General features: G+C 39.9%; 1 protein-coding gene across 4 annotated transcripts in view; it reads right to left on the reverse strand.

The window, feature by feature from the left end:
- The window catches only part of ALG6 (ALG6 alpha-1,3-glucosyltransferase), a 30,890-nt gene extending 13,037 nt beyond the window's left edge, over positions 1-17,853 (reverse strand). Inside the window, exons 1-7 of one of the 4 annotated variants that reach the window (XM_060276852.1) lie at positions 17,795-17,847; positions 17,131-17,415; positions 14,259-14,360; positions 10,334-10,418; positions 6,078-6,167; positions 4,741-4,829; positions 593-675 (exon numbers count right to left, since the gene is read on the reverse strand). In XM_060276852.1, the coding sequence (XP_060132835.1) occupies positions 593-675; positions 4,741-4,829; positions 6,078-6,167; positions 10,334-10,418; positions 14,259-14,340 (429 nt within the window). In that variant the 5' untranslated portion in view covers positions 14,341-14,360; positions 17,131-17,415; positions 17,795-17,847. Of the gene's footprint in view, positions 1-592; positions 676-4,740; positions 4,830-6,077; positions 6,168-10,333; positions 10,419-11,378; positions 11,441-14,258; positions 14,361-17,130; positions 17,676-17,794 lie in introns of those variants that run through there. The other 3 variants (XM_035122540.2, XM_035122538.2, XM_035122537.2) reach the window with 3 other exon arrangements.
- Positions 17,854-18,436: the final 583 nt, after the last annotated feature.

Here is an 18,436-nt window from a genome sequence, read left to right on the forward strand (position 1 = left end):
GTAAGGCTTAAAAAAAGTCTCTTCCAATGTGAGCAGGTACATCTGATGTAGAGGCTCTATGTGTCCTATCAACATCTGAGTGGCGTTTGGAGGTGATCTGGGAGAAGTCTTTTTCTGTGGCCATTACCAGATTGTTAACAGCCTACCCAGGGAGGCCTTGGGCATTTTTAGTGGAAAAGCAGGGCAAAGGTATTTATAATGCAGAAAAGCAAGTCTACAATCCTATGCGATCTTACTTGGGACCAAATTCCACTGAAGTTAATGGGACCTACTTCTGAGTAAAAATATAACTTGCATTATGCTGCATACTTTGTTTGTTTGTTTGTTTTTGCAATCCTTGTTTCTTAATCATACAAAAATTTGGTCAACATTACTTGCAAAACATTTCGTTTTTGCAAGCCTTTCCAGTAATTGAGGTCAATGTAACATTATTAACTATAAATGAACTAGCAACTTGTGCTATCAATTTTATGCTAGCAGAAAATATTTTCTGATTTTGTAGCATTAAGTAGCCCCATCCTTGCCTTCCATTCTAGAAGAAAAGTTTTCATTGTAAGTCCAAAAGAAGAAAAGAAAAATAAATCATACCAACCTTCCTCTTAGCAGAAGTCTCTTTTAAATAACAACAGTACAAGATTACTGCAGGTATGTAAACTAGCATATCAGCAACAAAAACTGAAACATAGAAAATATATATATGTATGAATCAAACTACTATTGTTTATTAGCCAACTGTGCTATTGATTATTCTGATTCAAATATTGTCTCCTAACTGTGGCTATGCTATTATTCTTGGCCTTCCCCCATAACCATTTCCCCATCACATGCATCTGACATATATTTGAATTATTTAAAATATCAAAAGCAGCCAAGATTAACTCTTATGTGCTATAGACACAATAATTCACTACACACATACAGTTCAACCAGACGTAAGTCTGCACATACACTCAAAACTGATTTAGGGATATCCTTTTCAAAGATTCTGTGGCCACAAGAAAATACAGGAATCATTATCCATTGCCTTCTACTGTGGTTGACAGATCCTCAACCTGAGATAGTGTCCAGTCTGCACCTTTAAATCAGGGGTGAAGAATGCCAGGTCTGGAGCTGAATGTGGCCCTTCAGACATCCTTATGTGGCCCTCTGAGCTCTCCCCAGGCCACACCCCTCACTGTCCCCTTCTTCGTGCCCCAAGTGCTTTTGTCTGGCTGGAATGTGACAGAGAAAAGTGAGAGACAGAAGAAACTAGGCTACTGCACAAAGGTAAAATTTACCTTCATAACTTTCCCAATTTTGCTTCTGGCCCTGCCCATGACTGGCCCTTGAAACCCAAATGCAGCTGAAAAAAGCTCCCCATCCCTGCTTTTTGAAATGCTTTAAGGTGCTGAACAAGGACACAGTCAATACATCTCTCACTCTGGTCTTCCTTTTCCACTCCTTTTCCCCTGCCTGCAGTATGGTAAAACTGGACTTCTTCTGCGGTAGGCAGGGGGGAAATGTATGTAAAGGAATCAATGGGGAAACAACATAGAAGCTGTACCATCTCTTAGTGCTTGAGCTTCTAAGTGTAGAAACACCATCTCCAAGTGAGCCCCCGGCAAGCCTCATTTTCATACAGTAATGATATGTGCTTCAAGGAGCTACCTTAAAGCAGTTAATTTTTTTTTGGAGTCATGTCTTGTATATAAGGCATGAGCAGTTTCTGGGATTACTATTTTAAACATAGTCATAATACTGTCAATATGGTAATATCAGAAACCAGCTAGCCTCAAGGCTAGGAAAACTCTACAAAATTTGATCCAGTGGCATCATAGGGCTGGTACTCATAGCTGATAATGAGTTCTCATAAAACCAAGTGCTTCCTTCAGAAATGCTACCAAAGAGGTATAGCTGCAAGAAGATCAGCCCAATGCCACTCTTTTCATTGAAATCTGCTTAAAGGTTTTATGACATGTTTAAAATAGTAATCCCAGAAGCTGTTCAAGTCATATATACATGAGTTCAAAGAATGAACTGCTTGCAGGGCAGTTCCTTGTAGCAGTTCTGAAATCAAAATGGATTGCTTTCTTTCTTTTTCTGACTCACTTCATTCAGTTACATTCAAAGAATGCCAATAACTTTCCTAAATGTTTAAAATTAATCATTTATGATTAAAATGTGCTTGACAGAGTTAAAGCTGAACCCTTCAATCCTGCACACAGGCCACTTCAATTCCACTGAAGTCAATGAGATTAAAGAAGACTTAACTCTACATAAGGACTGCAGCCCATGTGCTCAGAACCATGTAAGACTAGAACCCCAAATTCCTCCAAGATGACAGAATATAACCTTGAATTTTTAAAAAAATATAGAGCAACTGAAATGATACAATGGTACCCCAGGTTAAGAACTTAATTCGTTCTGGAGGTCTGTTCTTAACCTGAAACTGTTCTTAACCTGAGGTACTACTTTAGCAAATGGGGCCTCCCGCTGCCACTGCACGATTTCTGTTCTCATCCTGAAGCAAAGTTCTTAACTCGAGGTACTATTTCTGGGTTAGTGGAGTCTGTAACCTGAAGCATCTGTAACCTGAGGCACCACTGTACCTTTATTTGCACCCATAATATTCAAAATGCTAGAAGAGAGTGATACGGAACTCTTCTTTAGATTACAGGATTTCAAAGCAAAAAAATTAGGAAATACACACACAAACACACCAGCCACCTGGAATATGATGCTGGGGTAGTATAAACCTAGTGGTTTGGAGAGCTCTTTGCAACACGGGCATTTTTGAACAGAGACTACTGTTAACTATTTCAAGCCAACTGGAATTGCTGGTTGATCATTTAGAAGTATTGCCTTGTCTCAGATGCTCTTTACTATTTGTTCTGGAAGCCCAACACTAAAGAGTTATTCAGACAGAACAGTAAGCCATCCTGGTTCATGGGCAAGGCCATGGTTTACCCAGATTTTTTTGGGGGGGGGGGTAAATGGTAAACTATGGTGTGCCAGAAAGTAAAGGTGGGGGCCACAACACAATAAGGGACAAAAGAGTGTCTGAGGCCAAGGCTCCTCAGGGTCCACTCGTGAAATGCCACATCATGGTGTCTGAATGAGCTCCAGGACTCCTATGGTTTTAATTTATTTGGCAGAATATGTTATCTGTGCATGTGCTTCAGAAACACAGAGAATCTTCTAAAACATCTAAAACTAATGGTCAACATTTAACTGTATTGAATTTTGTAACCCCGGTGCACTCGTTTAATGGCAATTGTTAAAACGAATGTCTATCCATTTTCTTAGTTTGTACATCAATGATCTGTCAAGTGTGTTGATTTGAGCATTATTAAAGACCATTTCAAGGGTAATTTGGTTCTAGTGATTTTTAAAATATAATCAATTACTAGAGACCAGGTGGAAAGGTTTCTGGCCAATGCAAGAGGTGGTATGGAGGAGTGTCTGCTTCTGCCCAGGATAATCAGCAATAAGACAATGCTGACACATCATAAGAGATTTTTACAGGACTTTGGTCAATCCTGTGAAACAGAGGAAGACTGAATATAAGCCAATAAATGCATTGTCTGGGCTACCTGATAGATACTCTTGTGACAATGCTGTCCATGTTTTTCTTCACTGACCAACATGTGAACTATCAATTAATATGCATCTAAGAATTATCATTGTTGTTATCCTCCATTTGGTTTAGCTGTAAAGGCAAATAAACACTCAACATTTAGTTGTATATTGGAACTTTTTTTAAGCCTGGGAAAAGCTACTATATGATTCACAGCACCTATAAGCATTTGATTTTGAACATGCATAATAACACCTTCTTCATTCCAGTGTTTCTTAAAATTATATAATTTCATTACTTCAGTATTAAAAATTCCTGAGCATGACAGCCCTTCCAACTGCTAAATTTAAAAACTAACAGAAAAGAACTATGTTTTTTTAAAAAAAAACAGACAAGCATAGGCTATAGTAAATAACTGACATGAACTTCAGAGTGCTATCAAAACCTAACCTTATATAGTAGAAATTAGCAAAACTATTATGTCAAATAGGTAACTTGTCAATATACTGTCATTACTGTAGAATATTACCATGTTACATTGTAGCACTAAGTTCATACAAGGCAGTTAGACAGAAACAAAAAAACCTATAATGTCCAATTTCCAATAATATATAAAACCACAGATTAAAACAATTCACAGCCAGCAGTACACTGGCATATCTAAAGAATTAAAAACTATATTCTCCGCGGATCATTAAATAGTTTCAGATTCAGCCCAGCATATCAACTAAAAGCAGCCCCAAATAGTTGGATTTTTGAGACCCATTTTAAAAAGCCCCAAATAGTTGGATTTTTGAGACCCATTTTAAAAAGCATGAGCTAATAAAGCCAAGAAGCACATATTCCATAGGTATGAGGTCACCGCTGAAAAGATTCTGTCTCTTATGCCGTTCAGTCTAATTTATCTGAAATATTGGGTCATGAGCAGTGGCTGTCAATTGTATCCCTGACTACTCATTCATGGCCATGGAACCATACCTTGAGCTATCTCTCCCACTATAGTCTTCTATCAGCATGAAATTGCTTTAGTGTTAGGGGGCTGAGGTCATTCCCAGTTAGAATTATTTATCTTCTTGCATCTTTACACCTTAAGAACACCCCTTGTATGGGTAATCTGCACTGCAAAACATAGAATTGGATCAGGAACATTTTTAACTTATGTCGAAAAAAAGGCTATTTTCTACCTGTTGCCCGCATGAATAGCTTGTGTGGCTGACTCTCATACCCACGAGATGTGTGCAGAGCAATCCAATCTGGATTGATTAACTTCGCTCTATAAAACAAAGTATCAAAACATTAAAAAGTAGACTATTCACACTGCTAATTGCTTCAGCTTAACAAATGCAGATGACACACATAGAATCACCATGAATAAACTGCTTCAATTTCAATTATAATTAAGCACTCATCAGCAATAAAGAGAACTGAAAATATTTTATCTTTTCACATACAGGCTACTTTTATGCACCACAGCAAACCATAGTTAATGTGTGTTGATGGCTCCCATTTCACTCCCTACCCTCCCAGTGTGAACAGCAACAACAAACTACAAAACCTCAGTGTTTTGTTCAAAAAGGCAATCATGGATTATTTTGGTCCAAACAAACCATAAATGGGTAATCAAAGCTGGTTCTTCCTGATCATAGTATACGTAAAACAGACCACAATCTCTGCTTCAGGCATAACACTAAGCCAAAATAAGTCATGTCACATCTTCTGGCACAATGTTGGGTATTGCCTTACCACATAATATAGGCAACTAACAATTTATGCGTGTCCAGCTGACGCACAATCACACATGCGTGCATTGTGTGACTAGGAGGTTTGGAGAGAGTGATCATGGTGGAGTTTGGCGTCTGGGTAAGTGCTGCTGGTTTTTAAAATGTTTTTTTTCAGGGAGTTTCAGAGGTTGTCTGCAGCCTTTTTACAATGGCATTTCAAATATACGTGATTTCACGTAAACACGTGGTGCCTCAGAATGTAACCCCTGCGTAAATTGGGAGTTGCATGTACATAGAAACTTTGTTGTTGTTGTTTAGTCGTGTCCGACTCTTCATGACCCCATGGACCAGAGCAAGCCAGGCACTCCTGTCTTCCACTGCCTCCCACAGTTTGGTCAAACTCATGTTAGTAGCTTCTATAACACTGTCTAACCATCTTGTCCTCTGTCGTTCCCTTCTCCTTGTACTCTCAATCTTTCCCAACATCAGGGCCTTTTCCAGGGAGTCTTCTCTACTCATGAGGTGGCCATAGAAACGTAGCCAACTACAAACCCCCCTTTTATCCACTAAATAATCAGGAGATACAGAGCTGCCTCATCTGTGATTGTTTACCACATGGGTAAGCACTCCCACGTGCTGCTTGTGTGTACACTGTCATAAGTGTGTAATTGCCACACTTATTGTGAATGGGGAATGCTGCAGGTTAGCATCAGAATTCCCATACATGGATCAGTCTGCATTTTTCTATTTCTTCTAACAAACAAAATGCATTTAAAACAGTGCTCACATAATTAACTTACACATAAGCGCACAGAAGACTGTGATAAGCAGTAAGAGGTGGATAGTCAAGGCCCCAGTATTGCAAATTATTGTCACTGGTGTTGAAGTACCTGAAAAAGAAAAGGAAACCCTGAAATAAATATAAGACTTCAGAATGCAGCTCACACAGAATGCAGATCTTCCTTCTCCCCTTTCCCCGTTGCAACAAAATCCCCCTGCTCAGTGCTGTCCAATTCCCCACTTGCACTGCAGCCTAGTCCTTACTGTTCAGAAGTGTCCCAAACCCTATAAGGAGGGGTTGCAAGGGATACAGAGTGCTTCAGGTGGGAAGAGAGGATAAAACAGATTGGTTATACATGTTGCGTTCCACCCAGGCAGCATTCTACTCACACATCCAGTGGATACAACTCAGGGTCATGTTGGTTTTCTACAAAGCTGAACAGCTTCAGTATAATAGTAAAAAAATTAAAATTAAAATATGGCTCTTACTGCATTTTTGTTGTAGATTCTTTTTTAAAATAAAACAAAGACTTGCCTGAGTTTTTGGATGCAGTTGTTGATGTTTGTGTTATGGCAGAATACAAGACTTAAAGAATCTGAAGGATATAAAATTTGTGCCTGTAACCAGCTGATATTGTTCTGGGAAATACATTTTCATTTCTAGGAAACAAAACTAGAATAATTCAAAAATCTACTGGGCTATGGAAGGTAGATTTATTGTTGTTCCAATTGCCATGGTTCACAAGATCTGATTCATCAGTGCCATTAATTTCACTTTTTTCATATATGTGAGCAGCTCCAAAAATACAAGGCTCTATTCCAGTCAGCCCTACACTCGTTGGACGCTTTTCCCCAACCTGACCAGCCTTTCTCCTGAAACCTTCTGCAATCACCTTCAGCTGAAGATATGTGCCCAAGGACCCTCATCTAATAAGGTCTGTGGCTTTGACAAGATGGTGTTTTCTGAAGCGTCAATAGACAACTTGTCTACAGACAACTGTAACATTTTTATAAGTAACTCTATATTTTTGTAATACTTTGTTTATTACAAAAATATAGAGTTACTTATAAAAATGTTACAGTAATACAAAGCTACTAATATAGTTACTGACAGACTCTTCCTCTAAGGCTCCAGATTCTAACCCAGGGTTCAAACAAACTCTCAGCTCACCCACAAAAGTGGTTAGAGCATTATAGCCTTCAAGTCTTGCAGTCTTAAGCGCAATTTTATCTAAAGGATTTGAAGATCTAACGCTAGTTCTCCAAAATCACAAAACCCAAACAACTGAGCTACAAGAATGATTGGCCATTCTTGTGAGCTAACAAACTGCTGAGCCTGAGCTGTTCCATATCAATAGTATCCAAATAGTACTGCTGGCTTTCACAAGAATTAGGAGGTGCTAAAAACTAAACTCTACTTAATTACAACAGTACCAAGTTGTCAACACAATACAGTAGATGACAAAGGTCGTGAGCCTGTTCAGTCATATCAATAACAACAAATTCAACCGGCCCTCTAAACTAGCCCAAGAAAGTAACCTCTAGAGGACAATAAGAAAGCGCACCAAAGATAAAGGAATTTCATTCATATGACTTTTCTGTACTTATGTTTCTGTGGAGAGCAGTCAGAATTTAGCCACATCTTCAAGTTGAAAGGCAGAAGATTTTATTCAATGAAAATAAAAGTTACAAAAATAAGACATCAGAACCTTTAAATCTCAGTGAAACAGAGTGACTAGTATTTTATAATTGCCAAGGGGCAAGTTCTTAGCTTTTCCAGTCTATCCACTCAAATGCAGCCAATTTTTGACATTTATTACAATAAATGATATTTCTTGAATACCTTATGAGCAGCCTGAAGTATCTTATGAACAATTCATGATAAATCATATTTCTTAAAGCTGCATCTCTGCCCCTTATCCCACCATTTAAGATTTCTCATGCCAGGATAGTTTTAACTCCTTCATTTGGATATTGATGTCTTGCAATTTACTAGTAAATATCTCATGCAATTCCATGCTCTTATTTGAACTTAGATTCCAAAGAAAAAGTTTGTGTATAGGTGTGAAAAAAGGTAAGAACTGTCACATTTCTAACATGCAATATAAGAAGAAAAGATGCTGTCAAGATTGTCTTTGATAAATATGCATGGGCTCCAAAGAAAGATAGAGAAGGCAGAAATATTTAAATTTGTGCCTCTGGCTCAGAAAAACTACATACAGGAAAACTACATACAAATCACATTTCTCATTTACTGCCTACCTTTTTTAATATACTTTTTTCCAGAACAAAGGAAGTGAACATGAAGTACATGATAATACCATTTGAGCATACCTGAATAATAATAGTAATTATTGCCTTTTCAAAGGCAAAGACTTTAGGGGGCAAACGTTCAAAAGATGCCACCCTGCACCCAGTACAGGGGATCACAAATTTGTTTGTTACCAAACAATGAAATCTCTTCCCATTACTATAAAGCATATATATGCAGAACAAATTGTAAGTTTCCAAATTTAAACTAGTAGCATGTATTGGCTAATTGTATTCTGTTTTGATGGTAGACAAGTGCAGATTTATTGGTTATCAATCCATTGGCTGTAAATTCTAGTGCTGCTATCAACTTCTAAAAACAGCTAATTCTTAAGCAATCCTTTCCCCCTTTCCCACCAATACCAATACCAACTACACATTTTATGACAAATACATTCCTGCAATTAAGTCATGATGCAAACAGTTTCTCTCTTTACTACACACAGACACACAGACACAGACACGCACACACACACACAGTAAAACAAAACAAAACACCATTACTATATACAGCCACAATATATCAAGTCAATTGGCCGATCTATCCCAGTACAGTGATACCTTGGTTTAAGAACAGCTTAGTTTATGAACAACTTGGATTAAGAACGCTGCAAACCCAGAAGTAGGTGTTTTGGTTTGTGAACTTTGCCTTGGAAGCAGAACATGTTTCGCTTCCTGTTGAGTGTGTTCCATTTGTAAATTGAGTCCCCCGCTGCTATGGGAAAGCACGCCTTGGTTTAAGAACGGACTTCCAGAACGAATTAAGTTCGTAAACCAAGTATTCTCTATTGTTAGGCAACAACCTCCAAAGTATCTTGCAGCCCTGCTATTGTTCTTAATATTGTACTGTTCTTTATGTGCTCAACCCATGAGCACATATAAAAGATACCGTAAGTTATGACTAGACCATGTGGCAAGGAAGCATCTTCTGCACATCAGAGTGGTCAATTTATTACAACTAGAGGACACAATGTAATTACAAAATATGCTCTATAAGACAATCTTGTAGGTAAACTGGTTCCAAGTTGTTAAGGGCTTTATAACACCTTGAGGTTGGTTCAGTAGCAAACTGGCAACAGAACTAGAGGACCCAATGTGCACTGCAAAATAAGCCTCTCTTCTTCTTCTTTTGCAGTCTCACTGCCACATTATAGGCACGATTATGTGTTCTTAGCAGTGTCCAGTTGGCTTCAGAGTGAGACTTGCGCCACCTGCACCCCAGTCTTCATCCGGACTGTTTTACAGTCTGGAGCTCCTGAGAGTACCAAGAAGCTGCTTGGGCTCGAAAATACCAGAGAGAACGCTCAGCAGTGATTGTGTCTACTGCCTGTTTCCTCTCGCCATTCCATAGCGACGAGGTCTTTGACAGGATCACCTGCTTTCTCTACTGGAAAATTCCCCAGAGCATTCAGGTCCCATCAGTCTCTGAGAGTGGGCCATGTGAATGGGCTCATCACCCTTACAAGTTGAGAGGTGTGGAAACCAGAAATCTACTGCTTATGTCTGAACTCCAGTTTTCAGAGAATTCATATCACTTACAAATTGGTACTGATAGTTGTAAAATATATTCAACTGGACAAACTGGAAAATATGTCCTTTATGTCTTTAAAATATTAATTTTTCCTAAAATATTAAAATTAGTGGATCGCATCTTAAAGGTGGATGACAGGAATCGTTATACGATTTTTTTGTTACATTACTAAATTGTTCCAAAACATTTTAGATACAGGTATTATATACTGTAGATCTAAGTAGCTCTAGAATGAGATATTTCAAGGGAAACAAAAATAAGTAAAGGAAATGGTAATTGGCTGCAATGCTATGTACACTTACCTGGGCTTATTTATTTGCAGCCTTATGTAGGGTTACACTGCAAAGGGCTGTGCAGGTGGGAAGGTTTTATGCACCCCAAGATTATAGTCTTTCCATATAAAAAGGGAATCAAAAATTTCAATATTAGGCATACCACTGTTTAACTGGCAGATTGTAGGTAACTTCTTGCCAGTGTCTTTGAGCTTCGTAGTCTCCATACATAGGTGGTTTTCCTGCACCTTAAAAGAAGAAAGATGGGAAACTATATTTATCATTTGTTAATTCATGTATAAATTAGTTTTGCTCTATTAATGCTTCCAGTTCAATGCTTTGCCTGGAAATTAATATACCCTCTGCAGCAAAAGTGTGACGGGTATTTGCATGTGACATTCTTTTACAATAAACTCTTTTAGGAAGAGAATAAGTTCTTGGGGTAGTATTAGATGAAGGATACAGTTCAATTTTCTGAATACATCTTTTATGAGTATTCTTCCTAGTTCCCTATTCTCCCTCCCCCTTTCTTCTCTTGTCAGAAATTCTTTGTTTTTTCCTGTAACTTTTTAAAATCAGTACAAAATGTGCATGAGTTTCTTCTTTAATGAATACTACGGAACAAGCCAATTGTGGCAGTATCACATTAAACAATTAGGCACACAGATTATTCATTTCCTGTCGTTCCTGATTAGCTATTGAGAGCACACACTTATTTCTAAGGTATTGACTCTAACTTCATGGAGATTGAAGAGTTTCTTTTAAATATAGGAAAGCTATCTATAATTCTTTCATATGATCTATGTTTAAGCGATTCACACAAACAGCAGAGAAGGACATAATCTGTCCTTTTGCAACACTGAGAGCAGACAATTACCACAATGGACATTTGGGAAGAGAGTTAAAAATATGTGTCAAGAGACATGTGTGATAACTTCCTTCTGCCCATCTACCAATATAATGGCAGGGGGAAAGGATTGATTCAGCAAAAGAAAACATTCACATGGCAGTGGTCCATGCTCCAGGTACAAGTCACAACCAAAAGGATGGGAAACATCCCTACAAGGGTCCTACTGATTCCACAGAAAACAATAATGTCTGATGGAAATGCTTGATATTTGACCGCTGCTGTCTTTTACTGCAGATCTATATCTATCCCTATTATTTACAATGCTGGGAAGACTAAGAAACCTACAAAAATTACCAACCAGTGATGGCTTCTCCTAGAAGTTTCTGATAGTGTTCTTCTCACTACAAAACCAAAGAGGAACTGACGTCCAAGCAGCAAAACATAAAATACAAGACCAGAATCTGTCAAAGCTAGGCCCGTTAAAATTATCAACTTTAAGGCAGCAGTGGAAGTAAACAAAGCAAGGGCAAGCATTTTAACATCTGCTGTGCTTTGTTGTTGTTGTTTTCCAAAATGAACCAAGCAGAATGCATTGAAAGAAATTGGTAACCATTCTAATTGTTTGGGATTTATTTGTACAAATGATGCAAAAGGATATAGGTTGACGTCTCAAGGCAAAGTAGTAGTGGTGAGTAATTAAATACCAAACTGATCAGCTAAACTATTTGGTCCTTTCTTTTTAGTTTTTGCACTTTATATTTTGCCTTAGGTTGCTATTCTGGGAAATTAGGCTGCAAAAGCACATTGTAATGAGTGAGCCTTAACAGCATGTGTGCAGTATTGAAGCCATGGGCTGCAGGCAATGAACTGCTTCCAAAGGGGACATTTTAATTCCATACACCTTTTGCAAGGGAGACAAAAGCTGTAAAGTATAACATTTTAAAAGTTATTACTAAGCAGATCCTCAAAGCAGCATACAGTACTGCTTTATTATAGTGAACGAGATGTGCCTTTGAAGAACAAGAGGTTCCCAAATATAAAAAGTATAAAAAGTTGCCCTAAGATCAGTCAAAGACCAGGACATTCTCCATAGCTTTTGATCCAATCCATATATAGAAGCAACTAAGACTTAGAGGCAGCTTGATGACACAAACATAAATTTCTCACAAAAAACACACAATTTAATTCCTCATATTAATTCTTCTTCACCTTTACATTGTATTACAGTCATACCTTGGGTTGCGATCACTGCGGGTTGCGCATTTTCGGGTTATGAATGTGCCGACCCCAGAAGTACCGGAACGGGTTACTTCTGGGTTTCGGTGCTTGCGCATGTGCAAAAGCACTAACTCGTGCTTTGCGCATGCACAGAAGCACCAAATCGCGTCATGCGTGTGTGCAGACGGGCGCTGCACGTTGCGAACGCTGCGAGTTGCGAATGTGCCTCCTGCATGTATCATGTTCGCAACCCGAGGTTCCACTGTATATTATTCTTAACCATAAAAAATTGAACCAGTAGTGTTCAATGCCATTTGTTAGCCACATTCACTAATGCTGACCAGTTCAGCAAACCCACCTAGAAGAAAATATATGGTGAGAAAAACAAAGTAAAAAAAAAGCTTGATGCATCTGAAATATAGTGGAATCAGAGCAGAAGTAACCTTCCTATTATCTGGTCATCCACGCCTTAAGTTGGAACTATGTTGAATTAGAACCGCTCGTGTCAGCCTTTCGATCTCAACTGCCATTGCATTGGGCAGCACCTGCATACATTTTGAGGGTAATCAGCAAATTTGACGCATAGTTGGATTTTATGAATGAACATTTGGGGTTTTGCATCCAAGTCTTCTATGATGGCTTATGCTACTACTGTACCTATTTAGAAAACATGTAGTGTGATTCATAAGCAGTTTGTATTAATACAGGTAACAGGCATAAAATGTAGCTTCTCTCCACCATCATTTCATCACCACTTTCACCTGATATATGTTCAAAAGAATTGCCACCCTAGCCAACTGTAGGGGAGAGGGAGTATAACTGTCTGTCATAGTGACTGATCTTACAAATTACTCAACTGCAAGGAATTGTTCCTCGTCCCCAGTGAGCGTCTAACAATACATACATTAAACAAAAAGTGAGCAGGTCAGCGCTATGCATTACAATAATGTACACAAGACATACAGTACAAGTTGCAATATACACAACTACTAACAGCTTCAACTTAACTCTCCTTTGCATGTTGAAAGTTGGTTTGTTAAAGTGTTGGCCTCTTTTGTTTTTGTTTTGTTTAGCAGAATCTTAATTGCTTCCTCTTTGTTCTGTTAATTTGAACAGGTGAGGGTACAACCAGAATTAAATACCAGTCTTCCCATTTTGATTTCCACATCATGGTAACTAGATTATAATAATGTAAAGGGAGTTGTGCTTTTTGGACCATCCAGGTATTGTTGGGGAAAGGCTGAATAAATGAATCTGTTCTTGTGTAGCCTCCCCAAGGAAAATGATCAGAAGGATTCTAAGCTGCACAGAGAGCTTTTCATGTGCAAAGCAGGTTCCTAGAGTTGCAGCAAAGCAGGTGGGCCAGGAAGAACAGCTACTCTCACTTTCATATGAATTATGTGAGAGCTCAGATGTTGTTTATCATAGTTGTGAAAAGAACCTAAGGTCCTAATCTTGTATAACTAAAGGTTTTTCTAAATAACTACATTAGACAGCTACTGTTGTCACTACATTTGTGTGACAACAGTAATGTTTTCTTCTGTTCTCTTTTGTATTTGGTTGTATACTTATTGATGTGTTTTATTTATTGCTTATGACAACTTTTATGTTTTTAATTATGTAAATAGTTCTATGCATTGCTTTTTTGCTTAAAAAAATATTTAGGGGTACTCTCATTTTCCTACTCATATTGAAATACTGCCCCACAATGAGGCCAAAATTAGATTAACAAAATGTTTAGGGATATGCGTCCCCCCAGAAAAAAAGCACTGCTTCTATGTTCTAAGCCGCGTTGAGCATAGTTTTAACTATGAATAGGCAGCATACAAATAAAATAATAATGATGAAAAAGCAATAAAATACATTTTTTAAAAAGAACATGGCTATTCAGAGTTGAGAACATGACTATTATATACCTTTCATTTTTAACTACTATATACTTATAATTTCCTTTTAAGAAACTTCTAACAGTAATTTCACCTCTATACAATAGTTCATATACATACAGAATGTTTGCTACCTGAGTAAGAACCAAGTGACACAGTCCAACGGACAAGAAGGCCTAGTAATGCAGTAATTGTCATTGAGCTCCATTTTTGCATAGCTGCTTTTCCGAAATCACCTTGAAACAAGAACAGAAACAATGATGTCACATAATTCTGGCTTCTGCCCCTAAAGTTTTTATACAGAGATAAATCCACAGGTAGGACAGTGAGCAAGTGCAGCCTTCTTGATTATGCTACTATGGGAAAGGCAAATCCAGCAAAAGCCATTTCTGCATCCAACAAAATAATCTTTAGAGCAACGAATTCTCTCATGCAGCCAGGGATATCAGCAAAATCAAATCTTCACTCAGTCTCTGTTCACAAGGTGAATTTAGCTGGACGGATTAAATTGGCAAAAGTGCAGATGGGTATAGTTCCAGGAGATGTCAAACAAAATGTAACTTCAGCCCATCATAAATTTTGGAAGTGTAATCAAAGTAACCAATCCAATTCTACAAACTAAACCACCACTATTATTTGGGGAAAGGCTAATAGAATAGAGCTGGTCTAAAGGAATCACAGCCATGATTCAAGTTCTATGCATGTTTACTTGTATGGTCTGCTGCTGATTTACTCATGCACAGAGCAACACTTATTCTCTTGGTTTCAGCAGATAGAGAGCTATAATCCCACATGGCCAGAAAAGATTGAAAGGTCCCACAGTTTATGTTTGACAATCAACATACAAAATGGCAGGCCTGTCCCCAGATATCCCCCTTTAGTTCTGTCTCATGCTAGGCCTTAATGATAGTCTGGACCGGGGTCCCCAAACTAAGGCCCAATCGCCTTCTTAATCCAGCCCGCAGACGGGCCAGGAATCAGCATGTTTTTACATGAGTAGAATGTGTCCTTTTATTTAAAATGCATCTCTGGGTTATTGTGGGGCATAGGAAATTGTTCATTTATTTTTTTTCAAAATATAGTCCGGCCCCCCACAAGGTCTGAGGGACAGTGGACCGGCCCCCTGCTGAAAAAGTTTGCTGACCCCTGGTCTAGACTAGAGCATGAATAGGGAATCTGCAAGTCTCCAGTTGTTGTTGAACTCCAATTTCCATCAGCTCCAACCAGCATGGTCAAGGGTCAGGATTACAGGAGTTTGTAGTCGAACAACCTCTGGAGGTCCACAGGTTCTCCATCTGTGCTTGATAACAAGGGATAATGCCTGGTGGTCAATGGTCCAAGAGTCAAGCAGTGAAGCACTAAAATGACAACAAGGTACAATTCACAAACCATCATGAAAACAAAAGCAAATCTTGATTTAGAAACTCAAAGTGTTTGTTTTTCTTTTCTGAGAATCTGACAGAAGCCAGAAATTATAAATGCATAAATCATGCATATCAGGAGCTCAACCAAAATGATAAAGGGGATGGAGCAACTCCTCTCTGAGGCAAAGTTGTAACATTTAAGGGTATTTTGTTTAGAGAAAATGCAAGAAAAAATGGGAGTTGTATAAAATTATGCATAGTCTAGAAAAAAACAGGTCAAGATATCACATATATATCAATAATATCACATATTATTAGCACTCATGAACATCCAGTGAAACCGAATGTTAGAAGGTGCAGAACAGAAAAAAGGAAGTATTTCTCTGCATAATGCATAGTTAAACCATGGACTTCACTCCCCAAGAGGTAGTGATGTCTGCCAGCCAGGATTCCTTTAAAGGAGGATTAGACAGATTTGTGGAGAAGGCTATCAATGGCTGACTGCCACAACAGCTATGTTCTACCTCCACTGTTGGAGGCAGTAAGCCTTTGAATACCGTAGCACTTGCTAGCAATCACAAGTGGGAAGAGCGCTATTGCTCTCAACTCCTGCTTGCTGGCTTCCCATAGGCATCTGGTTGGCCACTTTGAGAATAGAATTCTGGACTAGATGGGGCACTGGTGTGATCCAGCAGGCCCTTCTTCAGGAGAGTTACAGTCCAATCCTATTTATATCTACTCAGAATTCTGCTTAGCTTAAACTACACCAAAACAGAAGTCAACCATTAGACCAAAACAGTTGGCAACTTTATCCCGTATTTTCCTGGACAATGGACATTCAAAGACTAGGATTAATTTCATCTATCTGGGGCTCATGATGTTCAGTGGCAATGGTCAATACTGTATAGTTAAGCCATAGTTTAATTCAGGTTTATAAATATTTAAAACCGAAGACTCTATTTGTCAATATTATTTCCCCTTCTTATTCCATGCTGCAATTGCAGGTGTGTATAGGTTTTAGCAATAAAAAATATATTATTATTATTTATTTATTTATACCCGGCCCATCTGGCTGGGTTTCCCCCACCACTCTGGGCGGCTTCCAACAAATACCAAAATACATTAAAATATCACAGATTAAAAACTTCCCTAAACAGGGCTGCCTTTGGGTGTTTTCTAAATGTCAGGCATTCCACAGGGCGGGCGCCACTACCGAGAAGGCCCTTTGCCTGGTTCCCTGTAGCTTTGCTTCTCGCAGTGAGGGAACCGCCAGAAGGCCCTCGGCGCTGGATCTCAGTGTCCGGGCTGAACAATGGGGGTGGAGATGCTCCTTCAGGTATATACGGTAGGGCCGAGGCCGTTTAGGGCTTTAAAGGTCAGCACCAACACTTTGAATTGTGCTCGGAAACGTACTGTTAATGGAATAGACACGGCAATGGAATTACTAAGCATAAATTGCATGGTGGACCTGCAATGTCTAATCTGTGAAATTGCCACTTGTGTGGAAATAGAGCAAACCTCTGTTGCTCTGCAGTTCTGTAGAGAAAGGGCTATCCCAAGAGGTTATTTCACACAAAAACAAAAAACAAAACAAAACGAGAATTGTTGCGGCAGACGCTTTTTCAAAGGCTCACTTGCTTACCAAAACACTCTACACCTCCTGCTTCCGTGTGTGTGCGCAAGAGGGTAGGGATGCTTAGTGGCTCAGCAGAGAAAGGGAAAGAAACTCTGCACAAGCCTCCAGAACATGTTTCTTCAATAAACCACTGACTACTTCACATAACCCAGGGCTGAAACGGGTTCTGCAGCAGCCGAGGCACAGTATCTAGCAAAGCATCTGAGAGGGCTGAGTAGGACCAGGGTCGCCCCTTTTGCTGACAGGGCCAACAAAACAACCCCGAGCATGGAAAGTCGTTGGAGTGACACCCTGTCAAAAGAAAAGGACGGGGGCGGTGGTTGGTGGTGCTGAAGCAACGCCTCCTTCTAGGACGAGGCTGTCCCTTCCGACCCTTTAGTCGGGCGCAGCTCAGAAAGCACCCCCCTTTTGAGTTTCAAATAGAGGGTTCCGCCCGCTTCGCTCGTCACCTGCAAGTTCTGCAACCCTCCTACAACTCCCCGCCCCTCAAATCCATTTCTGCTAGCCAGGAGACGCCGCGCTCCCGGCTCTGGCTCAGCTCAGGAGCGCGCTCCCGCTGCAAGCCCGCCTTTTTTTCTCTCCCTCGCTCAGCCCCCCCCCCCCCGTCCAACACGCCACGTCCATTCCTTTCTGTGCGAGGCTCCCCTGCCTCGGACGCTCTCGAACTCACCGAGACTGACAGGCGCGAAGAGGAAGTTGAATGGGCGGGCGCGCGCCCGACCTGCTTTTCCTCCCCGCCTTCGTTGGTCAGGCACATGCGCAGAAAGTCTTCCTGACGCAGCAGCCGCGCGCGCGTCGTGACGTTACCGTCCCGTCCCTTCCCTTCCCCCGGATTGCAGCGTTCGGTACAGTCGCAGCCTTGAGCTGAAGTGCTGATTCTCATCCAGAAGCGCGCCCCGTCGAACGGGATGGTAGCCTACGGCGATCTCTAGCAGAGCCAGGCCGGCCCGTAGGCGAGCCTTAACCCTGCACGGAATCGAGTTGGAACACCGTGTGGGTTTGCAATTACAGCTCTAGGGAGTTCCTTGGTAGAGAAGTTGCTGCACCGTTGGCAGAGAAGAAGCAGGCTTGAATTCTGAGGGGTGCTGCGCTGCATACTTTAAAGTCTGCTGTTGTAGCACCACAGAGTAACAAGGCCTCAAAAGTTGCTAGGCTGCAAAATACTTTTCTAATCTAGGGGGTGGCAGAAGCGAGATGGAGCAGGCTATATCCCTTATCAGGAAGCCCCACTGCATTTCTGTGCTTGGCATAAAAAGGTAAAGGACCTCTGGACGGTTAGTAAAGTACCTTTACCTGTGCTTGGCATGAAGCC

The sequence above is a fragment of the Zootoca vivipara genome, chromosome 7 (assembly GCF_963506605.1).
Source record: "Zootoca vivipara chromosome 7, rZooViv1.1, whole genome shotgun sequence".
NCBI classification, from domain to species: Eukaryota; Metazoa; Chordata; class Lepidosauria; order Squamata; family Lacertidae; genus Zootoca; species Zootoca vivipara.